The sequence below is a fragment of the Numenius arquata genome, chromosome 5, assembly GCF_964106895.1.
Source record: "Numenius arquata chromosome 5, bNumArq3.hap1.1, whole genome shotgun sequence".
Lineage (NCBI taxonomy): Eukaryota > Metazoa > Chordata > Aves > Charadriiformes > Scolopacidae > Numenius > Numenius arquata.
This window is the reverse complement of record NC_133580.1, coordinates 25239551-25259379: the sequence shown is the minus strand read 5'-3', so window position 1 is coordinate 25259379 and position 19829 is coordinate 25239551. Positions and strand designations below refer to the sequence as shown.

At 44.7% G+C, this 19829-nt stretch overlaps 1 protein-coding gene across 17 annotated transcripts in view; it reads right to left on the bottom strand.

The window, feature by feature from the left end:
• Positions 1–19829, bottom strand: part of ADGRL3 (adhesion G protein-coupled receptor L3) — a 288036-nt gene that overhangs the window by 23575 nt on the left and 244632 nt on the right. For 9 of the 17 annotated variants that reach the window (XM_074147555.1, XM_074147559.1, XM_074147556.1 and 6 more), the window contains 2 exons: positions 6773–6941; positions 2125–2250 (listed from right to left, as the gene is read on the bottom strand). In XM_074147555.1, coding sequence (XP_074003656.1) covers positions 2125–2250; positions 6773–6941 — 295 coding nt within the window. Of the gene's footprint in view, positions 1–2124; positions 2251–6772; positions 6942–10250; positions 10278–19829 lie in introns of all 17 variants that reach the window. The other 8 variants (XM_074147553.1, XM_074147554.1, XM_074147552.1 and 5 more) reach the window with 1 other exon arrangement.

The following is a 19829-nucleotide window of genomic DNA, read 5'->3' as shown; positions in this document are numbered from 1 at the left end:
GACTTCTGTTCCTCTACTGAAAAATCTGTGACGGTTTTGCCGTGTGTGGTATAGCTTCTGCTGCTGGGGAAACAGCGCCCCGAATATGTTTGCCTTCTGTTTTGGTTCTCAAATATGTTGTGGAGTATCTACCCCTGCGGCTTTTATGCCACTGTCTCACTCCTCCCCAACTAGACCTTGCAAAAGATAAAAAAAAAATCAGCCAATTTGTGAGTGGTTCAACCACAATCCCCATGTGAAGATGACTGGGGAGCCCAGATGTTCAGGGGAAACTCTTCCTCACTTCACCTCTCGGAGTACGATGGACGTGTCCCATGGCTGTGTGAAAGTGGTGCTAGGTGGTCTGGGGGACTGGGAAGGCTGGTTCCCACTGTGATAGAGCATGTTTTTTCCTAATTGCCAAAAATTGAGTGCTTCCCATAGTGGGGTCTTAGCCATGCGAGATCTGCCAGGGCTTATGCATATTGTCACAGCTGAAAATTGCTTCCTAGTCTACTCATTAACTATGCAGTAATGGCATGTGCTAATTATGCATTAGCCCTCTATAAATGGAAGCACAATATGATATGAGGTGCATGCACTTTTAGAGCAATTATTTTTCACCTGGACATTTAATCCATTGTATTTCTCTGACATGATCCATTGTGGATTAATTATTCTGTTTCCTAAGTGCTTTTCAGATTAAAACAGGATTTTAGGAGCTTTCCTCCTCATGGACTTCTCTCTTCAAAAGTTGGGAATCAGATGCTTTCAACAACTCGGACTGATCTCCATCCACTCTCCATCACCCGTGTGAGGTTTCTCCTGCCTACGACAGGTCTCAGGCATTTCCATCCTTCTAAGGACAAGCAAAATAATCTTTCTTGGTACCTTAAACCTTGCCTGCCATGAGTGGACTGCTGCCAGGAGACTCAGTTCAGCCTCAAAAGGGCTTGTTTTCTTGTGCTGAGACTGCCAAGAGGGAGGGCCAATTAAAGTCAACTCTTCTTGGACAGGAGGGCACCTACCCAGTAGCTAAATTAAGTAAAACCAAAGGCTTTCAAATCAGCCATCCAAATGTTGCTGGATTTGGTGAGTTTTGGACGTTATTGATTACTGTGGGATTTGATGGCCTACTGGAGAGAGGTTCCATATTCTATTGTTGCTATTTTCCCTGCATAACATACAGACCTACATAAATGCCAAAGTGGAGCTCTTGGATGACATCTTGGAAACTGCTGAAAATAAATAATAATTTGCTCCGAGACATACACCGCAAATTAGGTTTTCCTGGGAGGTTATAAACTGTTACTCCTTGCATGTCTTTCATAATTTAATAGTGGAACTGTCATGTATAATTACTTCCATTAGTAATACTGAATAAGTTTGTGTTTGGTTTCTATTGATTAAGAAGTAAGCTTCTTCGTTTTATATGAACTGTTTGTCCATAAATCTGCAACTGTACGTACAAGTTAGCTTCAAAATTGCCAAGTGCACAAACTACACAAAAGCCGAATTTTCAGCTGACCAAAGTGTAACAAATCCAGTAACTTAATAAGATAATCTGACCCCAATGGATTCCCCTAAGAGGTCAATAAACTAAAGCAAATTGAGTGAGGCAAAGAATTGATCAAACCACTGAATGCCAGAAAGCAAGCCCTTTCACTGTGAAGGCTATTGCAAGACACTTGTAGTCTGTTTTTAACAAGAAAAAAATGTGGTTGTTATACCATCATTCCTGTACACGGCAACAGTAGTGACAACAACCTTCAGCTCATGATAAAAGGACATACTGGGATGTAGCATAGCTGACAAAATGCTCCCAGCTCCTGATTCCCATGGAGAGCAGGCAGGACAGCTCAGGTGATGACAACCCACCTGCCTCTAGAAGACAAATTTGGACATTTTATTCTCATCACAATTTTTTAGAAGGTTCTTGGAAAGGCACTAATTGCAATCACAGCCCCAAGGAAGCCACCGTGTTGAACTCAGGTCCAGGAGGGAGGGAAATCTCTGCAGGTGCACTGGTGAGAGCTCTAAGGTAGCTCCTTTGATGCCAAGAGGAGCTTCCCTCCCAGCATAGCTGCGAAGAGTATTGGCACGGTGGTACAAAGCATTAGGGTGAGGACAAGAAGTGTGCATTACCTGTGAGCCTGTGGAATATCTTCCAGGTGTCCGTGATCCCGAGGTTTTTCCTGAGCCGATAGAGCTCTCTGTACTTTTCCCACTACAGCAATGCGTGCGCAGGCATTTTCCATACTCTTTACGTACCTAGCCAAGGAAAGAGCAACGGCGGTTAGCGGGCAGCTCCTCCTCCAGTCAACTGCCTTCCAACTTGCAACACGGCCCCTGATTTTTCCTCAGTGGTTCATTAAAATGATAGCTGCTGTAGTACATGGGGAAGAAGCCCATTGCACCTTGCAGCTGAACGCTCTCAATGCGTCAGCTCACTGCTTATGACGGCGTAAGGGACTGCTTTTATGCAGCAAAGCTACTCGTTGACACCTGTCGGTTGTAGCTTCCTCTGAGGCACATCAAAGGAGCATGGGAGAAACTACAGGTACACTATTTATTACTGAAAATTTATATCCTCATAGATTTGATATAACCTAGCATATTGGCTCATTAAGGTACTAAATGTTATTGCTTCTGGCAGAAAAATTCCAAAAGAAACCTCTAAGAGCTATTGATCTCTAATTTTTATTTTTTTTAAATTATTTCTTGCAAGCAAATTGAAATTTGAGGAAACTGTAGAGGCAGCAGCCCTAGAGATTATATTCCCAGTGCACAGGGGTGACTGGAGTCTGCTTTCCTACAGCACTGTGCAAGCCACTCATGGGCATCGCAGTCAACCCAGGCCAACTCCTTCCCTGGAGTAAAGCTGTGCCACCTCCTTTGCTTCAGGGGAACTACTCTGACTTCACAGAATGAATGACAGAATCACAGAATCACATGGGGCTGGAAGGGACCTCTGGAGATCATCTAGTCCAACCCCCTGCCAGAGCAGGTCCACCCAGAGCAGGTTGCACAGGAACGTGTCCAGGCGGGTTTGGAATGTCTCCAGGAAGGAGCCTCGACCACCTCCCTGGGCAGACTCTTCCAAGGCTCTGCCACCCTCAAAGAAAAGAAGTTCCTCCTCATGTTTAGGTGGAACTGCTTACGTTCAAGTTTGTGCCCATTTCTTCTTGTCCTGTCACTGGGCACCACCAAAAAAAGACCGGCCCCATCCTCTTGACACCCTCCCTTTAAGTATTTATAAGCATCGATCAGATCCCCCCTCAGTCTTCTCTTCTCCAGACTAAAAAGACCCAAGTCCCTCAGCCTCTCCTCATAAGAGAGGTGCTCCAGGCCCCTCATCATCTCTGTAGCCCTCTGCTGTACCCTCTCCAGCAGTTCCCTGTCCTTCTTGAACTGGGGAGCCCAGAACTGGACACAGTGCTCCAGACTTTTGCCAGGGCAGGATCTAAGCTTTGTCTGAGCTTCAAATGTGATTTTTTTTTATGGGCAGCAATACCCAGAAAACAGATGGGACAAGACTGAAAATGTACTGAAAAGGCAAAAGCAAGTCACTTTGCCCATTGACAAAAAAAAGCCCCCAGAAATCCATGCATATCCAAAACACCAGTTGAGTTTCCTTGGAGCATAGGGTTAGCTGTGAAATTTTGCCAGACCGCCTATGAGCATTTCAAAACTCTGTGAAAAACTGTTTAAAAAGCAAATTACAGCTTTTTCATTAGGCTCTTCCTTAAGCGCTTGAGACAAACACAATACCGTGAGTACCCAATATGCTCGAGTGCCTAATCAATCCTTTTCTGAGAGAAAATAATTCAATTGCTTTAATTAGCCACCCACTGCTTGCCTCTCTGCAGCTTTTTGCTGATTTTCTAGTCCATGATAGATAGGAAAGGAAAGGATTTTTTTTTTCCTCCTCTCAAATAATTCCTCCCCTGAGCTCTTGGGTCAGAGGTGCATCCACCCCACAGCAAGGTACCAGCTGCATTCGCCTTCCCTCGATGCAGCCATAAATCAGCAGCGATCCCACAGTCCTCAGTGATCATTTAAGGGTGTAGACTGGCTTGAGACAGAAAAGAGAATGATTCTTCCATGCCAAGTGAGCGCTCCGACAGCCAAGGAGGCTGTGGTGCCGTACTGGGACGCCAGGTTAGGACTGACCCTTTATGAGTTGCATTGGAGGCGAGAGGATCAACCAGTGAGAATGGTGCAGAAATTCAAACTCCTTGTCAAAGGGGCACCTGCAGGTTTAATTAGCGATGGTGATACTTCCTACATTCTTATTATCATCTTGGCTGGGAACTTTTTTGCTGAAAGTTTCGGGATCATCAGCAGGTAGTTGCATCTAGGTAAAGCTTTTAAGCTTTTTAAAATGCACAAATTTGAGATTAAATGACAAGGACAAGACTCTGAACCCCAAAAGTCTTCCTTTGGTTTCCAGAACGGCATTTTCGCACAGCTCTGCAGATCCTTCCAGAGGCATCGCACGCAGAGCTCTCTTGCTACCGTGAATTTTACTATCTGGACTTCTGTAAGGCCTTTGACATGGTTCCTCACAACATCCTGCTTGCCAAATTGGAGGGATACGGATTTGATGGGTGGACGGTTCGGTGGATAAGGAATTGGCTGAATGGTCACACCCAGAGGGTGGTACTCAATGGCTTTAAGTCCAGATGGAGAGCAGTGACTAGTGGTGTCCCTCAAGGGTCCGTGCTGGGACCGGTACTGTTGAACATTTTTATCAAAGACATAGACAGAGGGATTGAGAGAACCATCAGCAAGTTTGCAGATGACACCAAGCTGTGTGGTGTTGTTGATACACCAGAGGGATGGGATGTCATTCAGAGGGACCTGGACAGGCTGGAGAGGTGGGCCCAGATGAACCTCATGAGGTTCAACAAAAGCAAGTGCAGGGTCCTGCACCTGGGCAGAAACAATCCTCAGTATAAATACAGACTGGGGGATGAGGTATTAGAAAGCAGCCCTGAGGAAATGGACTTGGGGGTGCTGATGGACGAGAAGCTGGACATGAGCAGGCAATGTGCTCTCGCAGCCCAGAAGGCCAACCACATCCTGGGCTGCATCAAAAGAAGTGTTGCCAGCAGATCCAGAGAGGGGATTCTGCCACTTTACTCTGCTCTGGTGAGACCTCCCCTGGAGTACTGTGTGCAGGTCTGGAGCCCTCAATATTGAAAGGACATGGACCTGATGGAGCGGGTCCAGAGGAGGGCCACCAAAATGATCAGGGGGCTGGAGCACCTCTCCTATGAGGACAGGCTGAGGGAGCTGGGGTTGTTCAGCTTGGAGAAGAGGAGGCTCCGGGGAGACCTCATAGCGGCCTCCCAGTACCTGAGGGGGGCTACAGGAAGGCTGGGGAGGGTCTGTTTACAAAGGCTGGCAATGAGAGGACGAGGGGCAATGGCTTTAAGCTGGAGAAGGGGAGATTTAGATTGGATATTAGGAAAAAGTTCTTTACCACGAGGGTGGTGGAACACTGGAACAGGTTGCCCAGGGAGGTGGTTGAGGCCCCTTCCCTTGAGATATTCAAGGTGAAGCTCGACGAGGCCCTGGGCAACCTGGTCTAGTTGGGGGTGTCCCTGCTGACTGCGGGGAGGTCGGACTAGATGACCTTTGGAGGTCCCTTCCGGCCTGGACCAATCTATGAATCTATGAATCTATGAATTTTGCTTATGTTTTCATAGGTCAGATCTCCTGTCCCTGTATAGGAAAATGTGGGTAACACAGGAGCAAGCCCAGGGCTCTCAGATGGAGAACAGACCTCAACATGGCCCTGCCTTTACCCAGTAAGCCATTTCACGAAAAGCCACTGGTTACGCTGAGAAACAGGGACCCAGAGGTACTAATGTATAAACCCTGCCCTATGTTTATATTGGATAAAGAAACTGCCCTTTGAAACCAAGATGTACATAAAAAATTATCAGCAGACATGCACAGAATTGGAGAGCTCTGTACTACTGAATTTCAGTGGAGTATGAAATGGTTCTTAAAAATATTTATTACTGATTGTCGGAAGCTGTAAGTTTGATCTACATATACACACAGAGATTTTTATTTTTATTTTTTTTTTCCCCCCAGAGTTTACCTAAGTTACACCACTGTTCTCTTGCAAATGTTAGTTGGGGCATACTTCAAGTTCCACCGAGAAGCACTTACTGTGCTTGCTTTGAGGAAGATTTACAGAAGCCCCCATTAGGACCAAGCAATACAAAGGCTAATGAACTGTTCCAGAGCATAGGTCCTTCAGGACTTAAAAAAACTGGGGGACGCAGCCCCTGCTACATGCCATCAACTCGTATATGTTGCTATAGAAAGGGGTGATTTCCTGCAGGGGCTGCAAATGGGGATGTAAAGCTTCATCTTGCTGTGAGCGCTCAGCCAGCTGAGGAAACTCTGGATGCTCGTGGAGTTGCTCCCGCCTCATGCTGGCATGTGGGAAAGGAGAATCTGGCTGATAGCAGGCAAAGCCCTTTTACAGATTCGCTACTGTAAAGCCCTGCAAAGTGACAGCTGCCTCTTCCCTCGCCTCTGACGCGCTCCTTGCCAGCGACCTGGCTGCTGAAATGCCACTGCCACATATCTTCGTTATCACCTCATTCCCCTGCATCTTGCCGTTTCCAGTCTAAATACCACCCTTATTAGGTTCACAGAGATAAATCTGCGTGAGATGAATTCAGGGCACACAAATATGTTACGCTGCGGTTGTTAGGCAACAAAACACCCTGTTACCCCCTCTTTTGCCGCTGGGAACCGTCTGTCTTACCTTTTTCTGGAGGACACAATGGAAAATGAATATAAACATTCCCTGTAGAGAATTGAATATGGTGAAGAGATACGCCATGATGACTGTGCTTTCATTAATATACATGAGTCCAAACGCCCAGGTCAGTCCTAATAGGCAGAGCAGGGCTATAGCACCTATAACCCAGGACCTGTTAGGAGAAACAAAGAAAAAAGAAAAAAGAAAGGGATTGGTTTTTCATCTACAGAAGGCGGCACAGGTCTACAAGCAGGAAGACTTTGCCTGTGGTTTTAGCAAAAAGAAAATAGCATATCAAAATGAGTTGTAGGGATTTTTGTCATCAAGCTGGATGCAGTTTACAAATCTTCAAGCTTGAGGAAATGGAAATGTTATGAGCATAGAAATTTATCATAACCAAAGCATATTTGTAACCACAATGTTTCTTTTCTTTTTTTTTTTTTAATGTAAAAGCAGTATCTATGTAAATGACATGTAGATGCTATTTCTGCAAATGACAGGAAAAGAAAATAAACCAACCAAAACAACAACCCTAAAGGTCACTTTTTTAGTGTCCACTGGTTTCTCTGGGGCAGGAGTGCCAGCTGAATTATCTTCTTTACGCTTAACGCCAAGACACACATATTGCTGCATTTTAGCTAGTCTCCCGTATGCCTGTAAACCAGACAAACAGCTGCAAGCAGGAGGGCGAGCCCCCACCGCTTGCCAGATTAGCTCTGCACAAGGAGGCTCTTTGCGATGCTGCTTCACGCTTCTTCCACCCTGAGATGAGGGGAAATGTATATATACACGTATGGGCGCTCACACACCACGTTTCCTAAAACAGTAGCTGCTGCCACACTTCTGTTGGAAGAAAAGGAGGGGCAATCCTTCTTCACATCAGCTGCAAAACTAAACTATCACTTGCTCCAGCCTGGGAGGGAAGCAGGAGCTGGGGTGCAGCCACTGCTTGGTTCAAGCAAATACAGGTAGCCTGCAGCGTTTGCTCGCTTCCTCCCAGAGACTTTCTGCTTGGACAGACAGAGCTGGGGACATGGGATGGCTGCTGCATGCTATTTTTTTCAGTGCGCTTTCAGGAAAGCTGGAAGCTCTGCTGGGATGGCAGGAGAAGTATTCCTTGTTACCCTGCTAAATAATATTTAGTCATCTGTTAAATCAGCTCCTCAGAGACTGATCTTCCAATACCAGGGCATGAGATGAAGTGTGACAAGAAGGATAGGAACCAGGTCCTGCTCCTAGCCATCTCCCTAGTTTCCACATGGCAAATCACCTACAATTTCAAAGAAATTGCTGCTGCACAGGGGAGGGAGTCAACTTCTAGCTGGGAAGCACAGAGCAAGCGGGAAGTGCGTAGCAAGCAGCACCACGAGCATCCTTTTGCCCTTTCCCTCAAGGCCTTGATATTCTTCTCTCTTCCCCTGGTATCATTAGGTGTAACATCATAAAAGCGATACCCAATCTTTGCACATCTTCCTCACCATTTAACCCTTTGGTTCCCCAAAGCAGACAAGCCTGGAGCCAGCCAGCACCTCTGCTTCCTCGTCCGCTCCAGAGCACCCTAAGGTGCTACAGAAGGGGTCGCAGGGACAGGGACCTGCCTACATTTCTAAGCCACTTCAGCCTTGTAGAAACTTGGCCAGGGTTTGGGCATATTTGGGCTGCCATCTGCTTAGCAGACCATGGGGCAAGGGGGAGAAAGATGAAGCAGCAGCAGTTTAGGGGAAAAATAAGTCCTGCAGAGGCCAGGCAGGCAACCTCCACTACGGAGACTCTATGGCAGCTGCAGCCTTAAATCCTTTCCCTTTTAGCAGGGCTTGTCACAAACAGAAGCACACCAATGCTGTATTCATGTTTTCTCTTGTTTTTTTCTTTAGGTATTCGAATGAAAATAGAGCATTAAGTCTTCCACTGAAGTTTATAAAACATGTATTATTTAACCACACGAGGTCCCTAAGGTAACCGCTTATTAAGGCAGTTCTTTAAAAGTCACTATTATGTATCTAGCAGACCAGAACAGCTCCTTTGAAGCATTTCCAGTCAATCCTGCTAATAAATATTTAGCATGATGCAAATTGAAAATGCACTCCCAAAATCCTTCAGAAAGGTAGCCACTAGATACAGTTTACAGCTTTAGCAGCTTGGTATATTTTTCTCTCCAAGATTCCACCATCAGTGAGAGCACATTATCATCTTAATTGCATGCCAATTTAAAAAATGCAAATTTTTTTTTTCCTTAAAAAAAGAACAACAAATAAAGTAGGAAACACTTTTTTTCTCCCCCTTCTCTTTGCCTCCACGATTAAAGGCTTCCTCCATTTACAGAGTCTTTTAAACATCATTCCCCGGACATCAGAAAACTATTCTTCTCTGAAGCACAGCCAGTTTTGGAACCCGATTAAAAAGCTTTTGCTGCAGAGGTGTGCAGAAGCGAAACAGTTATTTACTGGAAATATGCTACCTTAAGTGATGGAAAGGAATCTGTGGGCTAGAAGACCCTCAACAGTGCAAACTGCACACGTTACAGTGCTGTGCTTCAGAAAACAAGACCTGGAGATAAAGAGGGCATTGAGATTACTTTGAATAGCTCCATCCCGCATCCGCAGGAAAAAAAAAAAAAAAGAAAAAAAGAACCAGGCGATGAAAGAGAACATGGGAATGGTGCTGCAAGAATGAACACAAAGGACTCTTCACCAGAAGAACAAACTGAAAGTCTACCGCAAAGTTGATTTGCTTGTATTTCATGGAGCTGCACGTTACTTTTTGGTTGCAGGAGAAAAAGCATGGATGCCCTAAGGCATGCAATTTCTAGGCATTTTTGGCTTTCTTTGCAGTTTGTTTCTTTTTTGGTGTGGCTTGTGCTTTTTGTTTTGGTCTTTGTACAGACTTGCTGTTGCTTTTTCACGTTTTTTCTCTTTTCCATAGTGCAATTTTATAGCAATAAAGAAACAAAACATTCATGTTTTGGTGTAATTGAAAATTAGAAATTTACAATTAGGGACAATTAGGTACTCCAGTGAGTAAGGAGACAGTCTCCAATGCACCAAACACAGATTTGCTTGCACTGCTCCCATTAACTAGAAGGGGAATCATGGGGATCACCACCCATGCACCTTTCTGAAAATTTACTTCTGCATTTATATTACCATAAAGCACTCTCAGTGCCACAGCACAGTAGACCAGGGGGTTGCTATTGTAACAAGTCTGTACTACACAGGATTAACTCAGGAACGTTCACCTTGAATTCAAGTAATGTCCAATCAAACAATATAAAGCCAATACAGTGACAATTGGTTGGCAATACATTTGCAGCACATTTACTCTGCACGTTAGTTGTATGCCTCACCATTTTCCTGCACAGTTTGCTCTTCTGCCTCAAATGCGAATGACAGAAGCTTTAATGATTTTTCAGTATTGATCTGACAGCTGGTTCATGAGACCACACTGATAAATGAAATTTATCAGCCATTCAGGTCATTCTTACTTGATGAAGGGTCTGTTATCCTCATAGCTAAAGAATGCGTAGACATAAAGACAAGAACACCAACATTAGAAATATAACGACATAGAGAATATAGCTTACTGCTAGACCCCCTCCCTTCTCCCATGAGCCAGCACCAAACCCAAAGGCATCAGATGCCCCTTGCACACACCAGCCAGCCTGGCTCACTGCCCCAGGGAACTGAAACACGACCGGGGATGCCGGCTTCATTCATGGAAGCGAGCATCATTAGCTGCGAGCAGCAGCTACCCCTCCTGGCTCTGATCACCCAACTGCCAATTGACTTTGAAATGTCTTTTAAAAATCATGGGTATCTCCAGAGAAGACAAAGTTTTGAAACTCCAGCATAGCCACCATAGAAGGCTTTCACGTGTCCAGGTGGCAAAACTTCACCGTGTCCCCAGCACTCTCTGCCTGCAGCCCTGTGGTGTGTCACAGGACCCTCTTTGTTCCTCTTTAGTTTTTCATGTGTAACTCCCAAGTTGCCAACTTAGGAGCTGGACTACAGCATCATCTTCTTTTTGAGGTAATGGCATTAGGATCTTCTAAAGCCCTGGGTGATAGAAAGCATTGACCTATTTACTCCCCTTTTACAGGGAAGGACAAAGAAAGGATTCTGCCAAGCAAGAGCCCAAAGCAGCTTGCTGCATTGGAGAAGCAGCCAAGATGGGCTGAAAATGAGCTTCTGCCACTGTGGGGACGCAAGATCAGTCACAGCCATTTTTGTAGGGGAGTCTCCTTGACCTTCTGGGACAGGCTGTGTGCCTCACTGCCTGCACGGCAGGTGATGGGCAGCAGGTGGGGAGGGCAGGACAACTCCCAGGCCCCCTCTACCCCCTGGTGTGAAGCTTCAGAACCTCTCATCCCTTGCAGCAGCCACAATGGGTGTCAGAGATGGAGGCTGGCTCAATATGTTAATCTCATGACCCCTGCAAAGGTAGCTGGGGTCAGTCCATCTTGCCAAGACCTCTTTTGGCCAACACTGGCAACCTGTCAAGCTATACCCTCCACTTGGGGGGGACCTGCTTCAGCCCCAGTTAGAAGGAAGCTGTATTAACCTGTATATCCAAGATGAGGCTTTGTGTTTTCTCCTCACAATGGCTAAAACCATGTAGGGACAACTTCTGCACCATTGACATGCACCTGAAGCCACAGAGAGGCCATCTGGGTATCAGTGGGAGCAGGATTTAGTCCTCACGGGACGAAGGTGGTTTTACACAGTAAATTGTGCAAAACATTCCCATTTTCTCCCCATCTTGTCCTTGGCTGAGATAGAAGAGGCAGTGATGCTGCCAGTTCCAGGTTTGCCCTGGCATGGTCACCTGGGGTCTTTGGGAAAGGAAGGGAATAGTCATCGAACGGGCTGGATCTGGCCATACTCGTAACGCTTACCCTAACGCCACTCTGAGCAGTGAGACACAAGTAGAGGACACACCATGGGGGACAAGGTAGCTGTCCCCATGTCGCTGACAGGTCAGCAGTGCTATCTTAGCTCGAGCACCTACAGCATTCCTGGGCTGTAGCCCTCCCTGCCTCCATCTCCATCCCCCCGAGCCATTGACAGCTCCCTACAACTCCGTTCCAGCATCCAACAACCCCCTTCAGCTTCCCTGGCTGCCATCCCTGCAGGCATCCCCCCCCAGGTCATCGGCTGCCACGCTGACAGCTGCTTGCCTTAGATGGTGTGCCACATCTCCCAGCTGCATAAGGACATCTGAACTACCCTAGGGCTCTCAAAGGCAATATCTAACAACTCCCAGGGAAAGCACAAAGCATATCAGGATCAGGAAGAAAGAAGGAAGCAAGTGCAGAGGAGGTGGCTTGATGCAGGGAACTGAGTCCCTGCTTCCAAGACACAGCAAGGAAAGCTCAGGTTCTTTGGCTGAGCAAAACATAGGCTGAGACAGTGTGACCTCTGCATCTGCAATGCATCTGGGGAGGTACCAGAACACAGAAAAGCCATTGGTATAAAAAGGCTGCCCCCTTAGCTGCACCAACGGGGATCTCCATCCCATCTGTGTAGCATGACGTTGGTCAAATCCCTTTGCTTCTCTTTGCCCTCTCATCCACTCGGCCTGCAAGATCATTGGGGCAAGTTCCTGTTGAGCTCATGGCATGTCTAGCACCGCAGGACCTGCAGCTGCCCTGCAATGCAATTAAATTAAACGAAGACATAAGACATTCTGGAGCCTCCAGCCCAGCAACGCGGGCAGGAGCAGAGAATGAATTTCTATTACTGTATTCACAAGCACTCAGGTTTTATGGTAAAGATTTTGCTGTTGAAATGTTGTTGGTGATAGCTTATAAAAAGAGAGAATTACGGAAATTTTTTACTCCGTTGCTGCTATGCAGACCCTCGTGAAGCTTTTCAGTGATCTGTAATAACCCTTCTTAAGGCTGTTACTGAAAGGCTCCATTTAATCTTTGTATGGACAAAATGTGAAATTGGTAAACTCGGATTGCCTTTTAGCTTGAGGCTAACACTTCAAAGCAACTCAGGAAAAAACCATCAAAAAGACCTGAGCAGTTTGTGCCCCATTTCCAACCCAGATGTGCCTAGGACCCACTGTCCAAAGCAAGCAGGTGCCTAAGGAAGTGAGATTTTCAAAGATGCCTAACACCCAAAATCTTCAAATCTCTACACATAGGGCCCGTAAGACTTAGTTTCTTATATCCCTCATGAAATACAAACCACTCTTTTTCATTTTACCAATTCAAGTGTTGTAAGAAGCTTAACTCTTGTGTTAGCAACAATTTGTGTCTGACAAAAATTACTCCAGAATGCTTTTTTTTTCCCCTGGTAAAGTCTGTGAAACCTATCAGTGCTGCAGTAATACTGTGTCATTATCTGCAATACATAAAAACCATCACTTAGACAAGCAAAAAGCCTTGGAAGAGCCTTAGCTCACAGGAAAATAGAGCTGCTAACCAGAAAACTGAGATTACATTCACTAGTGGCGTAAGCAAATAACAGTCGAAGCAGAAATCATTGGAAAACCTAGCCTAGCACAGCTCGAGATGCTAGATCTAAAGTGCTTTCTCCAGATTTGGATAAATTCTTCCAATTCCTGGCAATAAGGGATACAGCCCATTGAATTTCAACTATGTGACTCTGATCCTTCCATAGTTAATGGGAGATTGGTACCCTCAAAGAGCAATTTATCCCCTACAAAAACGGGTATTTAAGGCAGGTGAGGCTTTGCCATTTCCTGAAGAAATTTCTTTCAGAGGAAACCTGAACGATGGCTTAGGTGGGGGCTTCACTTGCAAATACTTGAAGTTAAGAAGTTGATCTTTAGTGGTTGCGATATTCCTTTAACCTGTGAAATCTTACCATACCTCCTCTGTGTTTCTTCGCAGCCCAGATGATGGATAGTGGATGGTCTTACCAATCCGTATAAATACCTAATTCATTTTCTAATCTTAAAAAAGCCCTGACTTTACCTTGGGGCAAAGACTTCTTAAGGTTAATTACATATCACGTAAAACTCTTTCAAAATCTTATTTAAGTTAGATGTCTTTCAATTTCCCAAAGTACTTTCCCTTCAATGATGGGAAAAGATTGTTCATATTACCTTCTATATTCCTGTGATATTTCCAAACCGCTACTTTTTAAAAAGGTTGCTAAAATTACCTACTAACATCCTTATTCAGATCCTTAGGGAATTTCAAGACGAATGCATCCTAGACTCAGAAACCCCTTTCACGCTGCCCATCCTTTTAAAACCCCAACATGTATCTTTTTGACACAAGGCAACCAAATTGCCAGATTTGTGCAAATTACACACTGACAGCCCAACACAGAGGCACAGACAATTTGCAACTTATATGATATGGTGCAAATCACTTCCATGTATGTAGATGAGCAATCTCCTGGCTTGCTAAAGCCTTCGTGGTTTTTTTTTTTCAGCAGGAATAGTAAAGCGAGAATTTACCTCCACACACAGATTGGTTCTAAAATGTTGCTGAACAGAGAAAGCCTGTTACCAAAAAAGCAGCTATTCATCTCTTATTTAAAAAGAATAATGTCTGGTCTTCTTACATTTTGAAAAGAGTTTACTTTCTTTTTTTTTTTTGATATTTAGCAAAGTGCAGGTTTTGAGCCACTTTTAGAGTAAAAACTAGGCCTTTAATAAAATCCTATGTAACTTATCAACTTCAGGTGTTATCATTTTATTCAACGCTTTATGATTAACTTTATCTAACTCCTATTTATCAGTCTTTTGACAAATCAAAATATTTTCCCATCTCTCCAATAGCAGGAAAAGGCTCAGTAAGGACTTGGTACTCGGGCCCCAAAATAACAACAGTTAGGCTAGCAAGCAAAAACGTCAAAGTGAGTACACAGGACCTTTAGTAGCTGTTACAGGTGATGAAACCCAAATAAAAATAGATGGATGATGTGCCCCCTCGGAAGCATTCAGAAAGACCCATGGAATTCATTTTAATGTGCCGCAAATAAAGCAGAGACAGGCGTTTCCTGCAGGTGAGCAAGAGACACAAAATAAAGCATGCTATTGTGTCTCCCCACCGCCTGCCAATACGAGGCAGTAGGGATGTTTGTTTTCTTTTCCCTTTTTTTTTTTTTCATTTCAAGGATTAGAAAAGATTGATTTATCGAACTGCTGAAAATCTACAGGAAGGAGTCGGAAAGCCCAGCACTCCTCTCATAAAGCAAACGGGTTCGTCGCTAATTAGTGAAGGAACATCTACATGGTGAGAAAAATCAATTGCAAGCAGTAAAAGAGTACTTAAAGGATTTTGCCTTCGCGTTTTGTGACAAAGTTACCACCTTGATGGCACAAAGCCAAATGTCTTCCTAATCGTCTTCCTTGGGCTGCTGCTGTTCATCACATGCCTTTCCAAGCAATCATTTCCAAGTCTCTCTTCTGGCTCCTCCACTGTCTTTCACAGGAGGTGGCCAGTTCCCTGAGGACGTCTGTAACCATCTTGGGGATCAGCGGGCCTGTCACAGCTTCATCGGCAGAAGAAACCCATGGCTTTACATGCCTTGGAGATACGTCAAGGTTGGGATCCTACCTCCTGGCGTAAGGGATATTTTAGATAGACTGAAAGCCACTTCTGACTTCTACCAGTAGCTCTGAAAATTTTATCCAGACAAATGAGGCCAAACCTGCCTTGGTTCTACGTGATGCCCAAGTCCAGCATTTGGGGCAACCTCTGCCAGATTTTTTCTGCCAAAGGCAAAGCATCATCCCTTTCCCCCTCAACTCATCCAGGGAAGTCATGGCCTGCTTTCAGAGATTTGTTCTTAATTATTGCAATTGGAAACAGCGATTCCGTTAAGCTCATCTCATTTTCTGTAAGTAATTAATTACCCCCAAAATTGCTTACCCTGTTTATTTCCTTCCTCCTAACTTTGCAAAGGCGCGGCATGATTATTCAAACCACACTGATGTGTAACCACATATCTGATTGTTTCCACACAATACAGATTCAGGAAAACCTTTAGACACATTCGTATTATCCAAATAGCACCAGCAGGGCCTGCTGACAAAATACTTAAAATGTATGGCCTTTTAAAACAATAATAATGATTTATGGGCTCACAGAAAGACCTTAGGTATTTAGTATCTTCCAAGACACTCTCTCAAATCAATAACTGCTGATTGATTTTATTTTTTTTTTTTTAATTCAGAAAGGACGATACCTGTCAGTGGGAAGATTAGTGCTTTACAATCACCATTCAATATTAATGCAGCCATCACAAAAAACCATAGATAAACAAGCAAAACCCGAAGCCAAACCAGCCGGATATTAACCAAACCCTTCTGTGAAAAACTCAAATAGCAGCAGATTGCAACAAACAAAATCAGATGCTGCCATCAACATCCCTGGGCAAAAAAGGCACCCAGACAGAAATGCAATCTCAGATGGTTTTTCAGCATCAGCAGGGTTTCTGCCTCTGAGGTGCTCACAAAGTCTGCGCTCCGGCAAAATATAAATGTGCCGTATCTTTTCTTGGTAGGAAGCTTGTAAATACTTCATTTTGTGCCAACTCCAAGTGATCTTTCCGGGTTGGCTTTAGGCTGCCTGTTCAAAGTTTACTCATGCAGAGATGCAGATGAAGGTTATACAGGAGCAGCACTGAGCTACCCAGGGAACTAGGAAATAATGGTGCTTTCTTACACAGGAGCCCGGGAGATGCTGAGCCGACTGTCGGCTCGTGAAGGCATGGTACTCTCTCTCAAGGCCACATGAGACACAAAGATTGTAGCCTGAGCTCCTGTACATGGAAAGCTCAGCTCAGTACTCTGTGGCTAACATCTAAACATTGCACAGGGGTAGGTTTTCCAAGAGAGAAAAAAGGCTACTCCTCATTTTTCAGAAGTACCCAGATCATTTGGTCATCCTTGTAAAACACTCCTGTCAAGTTTTCTGGTGACAGAGAAAGCGCTGCCTGCACGTCCCAAGCACTGTTAAAACAGACACTTCATTTCTCACCCAAGTTCATCCAGAACCAAACACAGGCTTGGGGGCTCGTTTTGTTCTCTAGGATCAGATTATCCTTTCCTGGAGGGGGAATCCACGGGTGATTCCTCTCCAAAAGGCATAGCTGGAGCTGCTGTGGTCTGAGCCTGCTGTCCGTAGAAGTCAGAGGAGTCAACAAATGCTGCATATAGCACAGCTAGCTGAGAAGGAGAGATTTTCAATGCCCTATTCTTGAGAAGCCCACCCGGTTAGTCTTTCTATTTTGTTAGTAGGGTTGTGTGAAAATCTTAACAGAAAGCTCATTCTTTACAGGCACTGTTATTTTATTTAAAATTATAAGTTATAGGTAATGGCCAGTCAGGATTTCAGGTCATGTTTAGCAGTGGTTCACTGTGGCTCCTGTAACTGTTTGCATTCATTAGCTTCTGTTTCAAACCCTTTGCACCACGTTCTTTCCACCGCTCACGCCAACACACGCACCTCCTCAAAGATGCCCAGCTGCATGTCGCCTACTTTCCTCGCTTGCTCTTCCAAAAAAGGTGTCTGCACATTGCCACAGACCTTCAGCCCTTCGCTGGGAAATGAGAATGCTGAAGATACAGGATTGGGCCTTTTGCTCCCAGACACTGCTCCCAGGAGCTGGACCCTTTCATTGTTCCGTGTCCTCGCTGTGCGCTCCCAAGCAACTGCAAACCCAGTCCTCCAGTTCTGGGCTCCCCAGTTCAAGAAGGACAGGGAACTGCTGGAGAGGGTACAGCAGAGGGCCACAAAGATGATGAGGGGCCTGGAGCATCTCTCTTATGAGGAGAGGCTGAGGGACTTGGGTCTTTTTAGTCTGGAGAAGACTGAGGGGGGATCTGATTAATGCTTATAAATACTTAAAGGGTGGGTGTCAAGAGGATGGGGCCGGTCTTTTTTCAGTGGTGCCCAGGGACAGGACAAGAGGAAAAGGGCATAAACTTGAATATAAGAAGTTCCACCTAAACATGAGGAGGAACTTCTTTGCTGTGAGGGTGGCAGAGCCCTGGAAGAGGCTGCCCAGGGAGGTGATGGAGTCTCCTTCTCTGGAGACATTCAAACCCACCTGGACACGTTCCTGTGCAACCTGCTCTGGGTGGACCTGCTTTGGCAGAGGGGTTGGACTAGATGATCTCCAGAGGTCCCTTCCAACCCCATATCATTCTGTGATTCTGTGAAGGATTAAAGTGCTGCTGTTCTACAGGTCAAGTCCCCCATGTGAACCCAATGCAATATTAAATTCCAGGCCCTTTGGCATCACAAACCATTTCCAAGCTGTAGCATCTTATGATTAAACAAAATAGATCTAGAAACCAATAGATGAGTTTAAATCTCAATAGAAAAAGATGGAAATAATCCTTATTGTCTCCCTAGTTTCACTTGTTTCTAAACTGGCTAGATTAAAGCACAAATTAAATCTTCCTTTAGTAGAAGGATACCTGCTATAAATTATTGTTCCACATTGGTAATGCAAGCTCTTCCTACCAAAGGAGCAGAAATCTTGCATTTTCAAAAGTCGAACTTGTTCCTCACTGCACCAAACCCAGGATGTTTACTTTTTCTGCGTTTCAGTCAGCTGAGTAAATAAAACTAGACTGGCAAACCTCTGTTCCTGCCAGCACAATACCACTGTGTTAAATCAAGGATTTAATTTAAACATTTCCGCAGATGATTTTTGGAAGTTATATTTAACCTTTGTTTTCAATTTTCTACCTAAGTCTGAGGATTTTTTTATGACTTAAGAAAACCCATAAGACTGAAACAACGAGATAATCTGGGGGCTGGGGTTAGTCATGTCTCTTTAAATAAAAAACATATGTTGAAGTAAGAAAATGAGCAGATAATCACTTACACCCATACAACATATGGGGAGAGCGGGATATGGCAACGGTTTGTAAAGCAGGCATATTTTCAAAACGGGCTTCTCAGTTTTGTGCCTGATGCTCCTCACCCTTCCCTTCTCCCAGCCTGGGTCAGACTCCCTAAAAGAGCCCGGACTGGACTTTGTGAGGTTTTATAAAATAAAAATCAATGTTAAGTCTTTCCATTTGGCTCCTACTTTTAGCTTTTAGGTTGCACGTTCTCAGATTTATTTCTGTAAGTCTGTGAGCAAGAGACTCCCATGAAAAAAAATAATAATAAAGCAGTATAAAGGAATACGGTATGAGTTTTATTTGAAGTCAGAAACTTGGGAGAACATATACTTTTTTCTTCATCCATTAAATCAGGGTTGTGTGCCTTTAGCCCCTGACCATTAAAAGCTCCCATGGCAGCCAGTGAGATGAGGGGGGCTCGCTTTGGTCTTTTGGGGATTGATTTCTGAAGACTGCAGTGCAGGACATTTCTGCATCATCCCCATTAATGGGATTTCAGCATGTGTTCTCGTTAATTCAGCCACAATACCTAAAAACATTCTCTCCTGTGGGTACGGAATAAATGCATTTTTTCCAGGGAAATTCAGGTTTTTAATACAGTGTTTATTCTATTGTTGCAGAATATGGGATGGGAGCAGGTTTCCACAAGAGGGAAGAAAGCTGCAACAAAACTATAGTGATTAATGCCAGGATTAAACTATCTCAAGGCCCCTAATTAATAGTGCCTCTTTAGCAACAAAAGGAGACCCTGGCTAAGACTCTGGGTCTCTTTTCCTGAAAGAAAGAAACTTAAATTTCCAGGATAACTTTCAGGTGGATTTCTATTGCACTGGATGAGGTTTTTCAACAAACCCAAGACTACAGCCTGACATGCTCCCCTTTGAAGAGGTCCTCATGAACTGTGCTTTCTAAAGAGCATCCAGGTGGCCTGTGGCAGAAGCCAAGCTATACCCTGGCTAAAATAATAATGCAATAAAATGAGACAAAAAGAGAAGTGAGCTGACAAAGCCCTTGGTTTCCTGCCTTCTTTCTAGCGGGTCCACAACTGCACTTGGCAGCTATGGCCGACGCATTGCCCTTCCAAAGTAAATAAAATAAAATCTCGTTGCCACATACTACAGCGCAGAAGAATGTCAGGAAGTCTGGTCTGGCCGGGGGAAACGCTAACAAACCCGACCACAGGCAGGCAGCGCTGGGGCGAGAGGCGATGGGCACC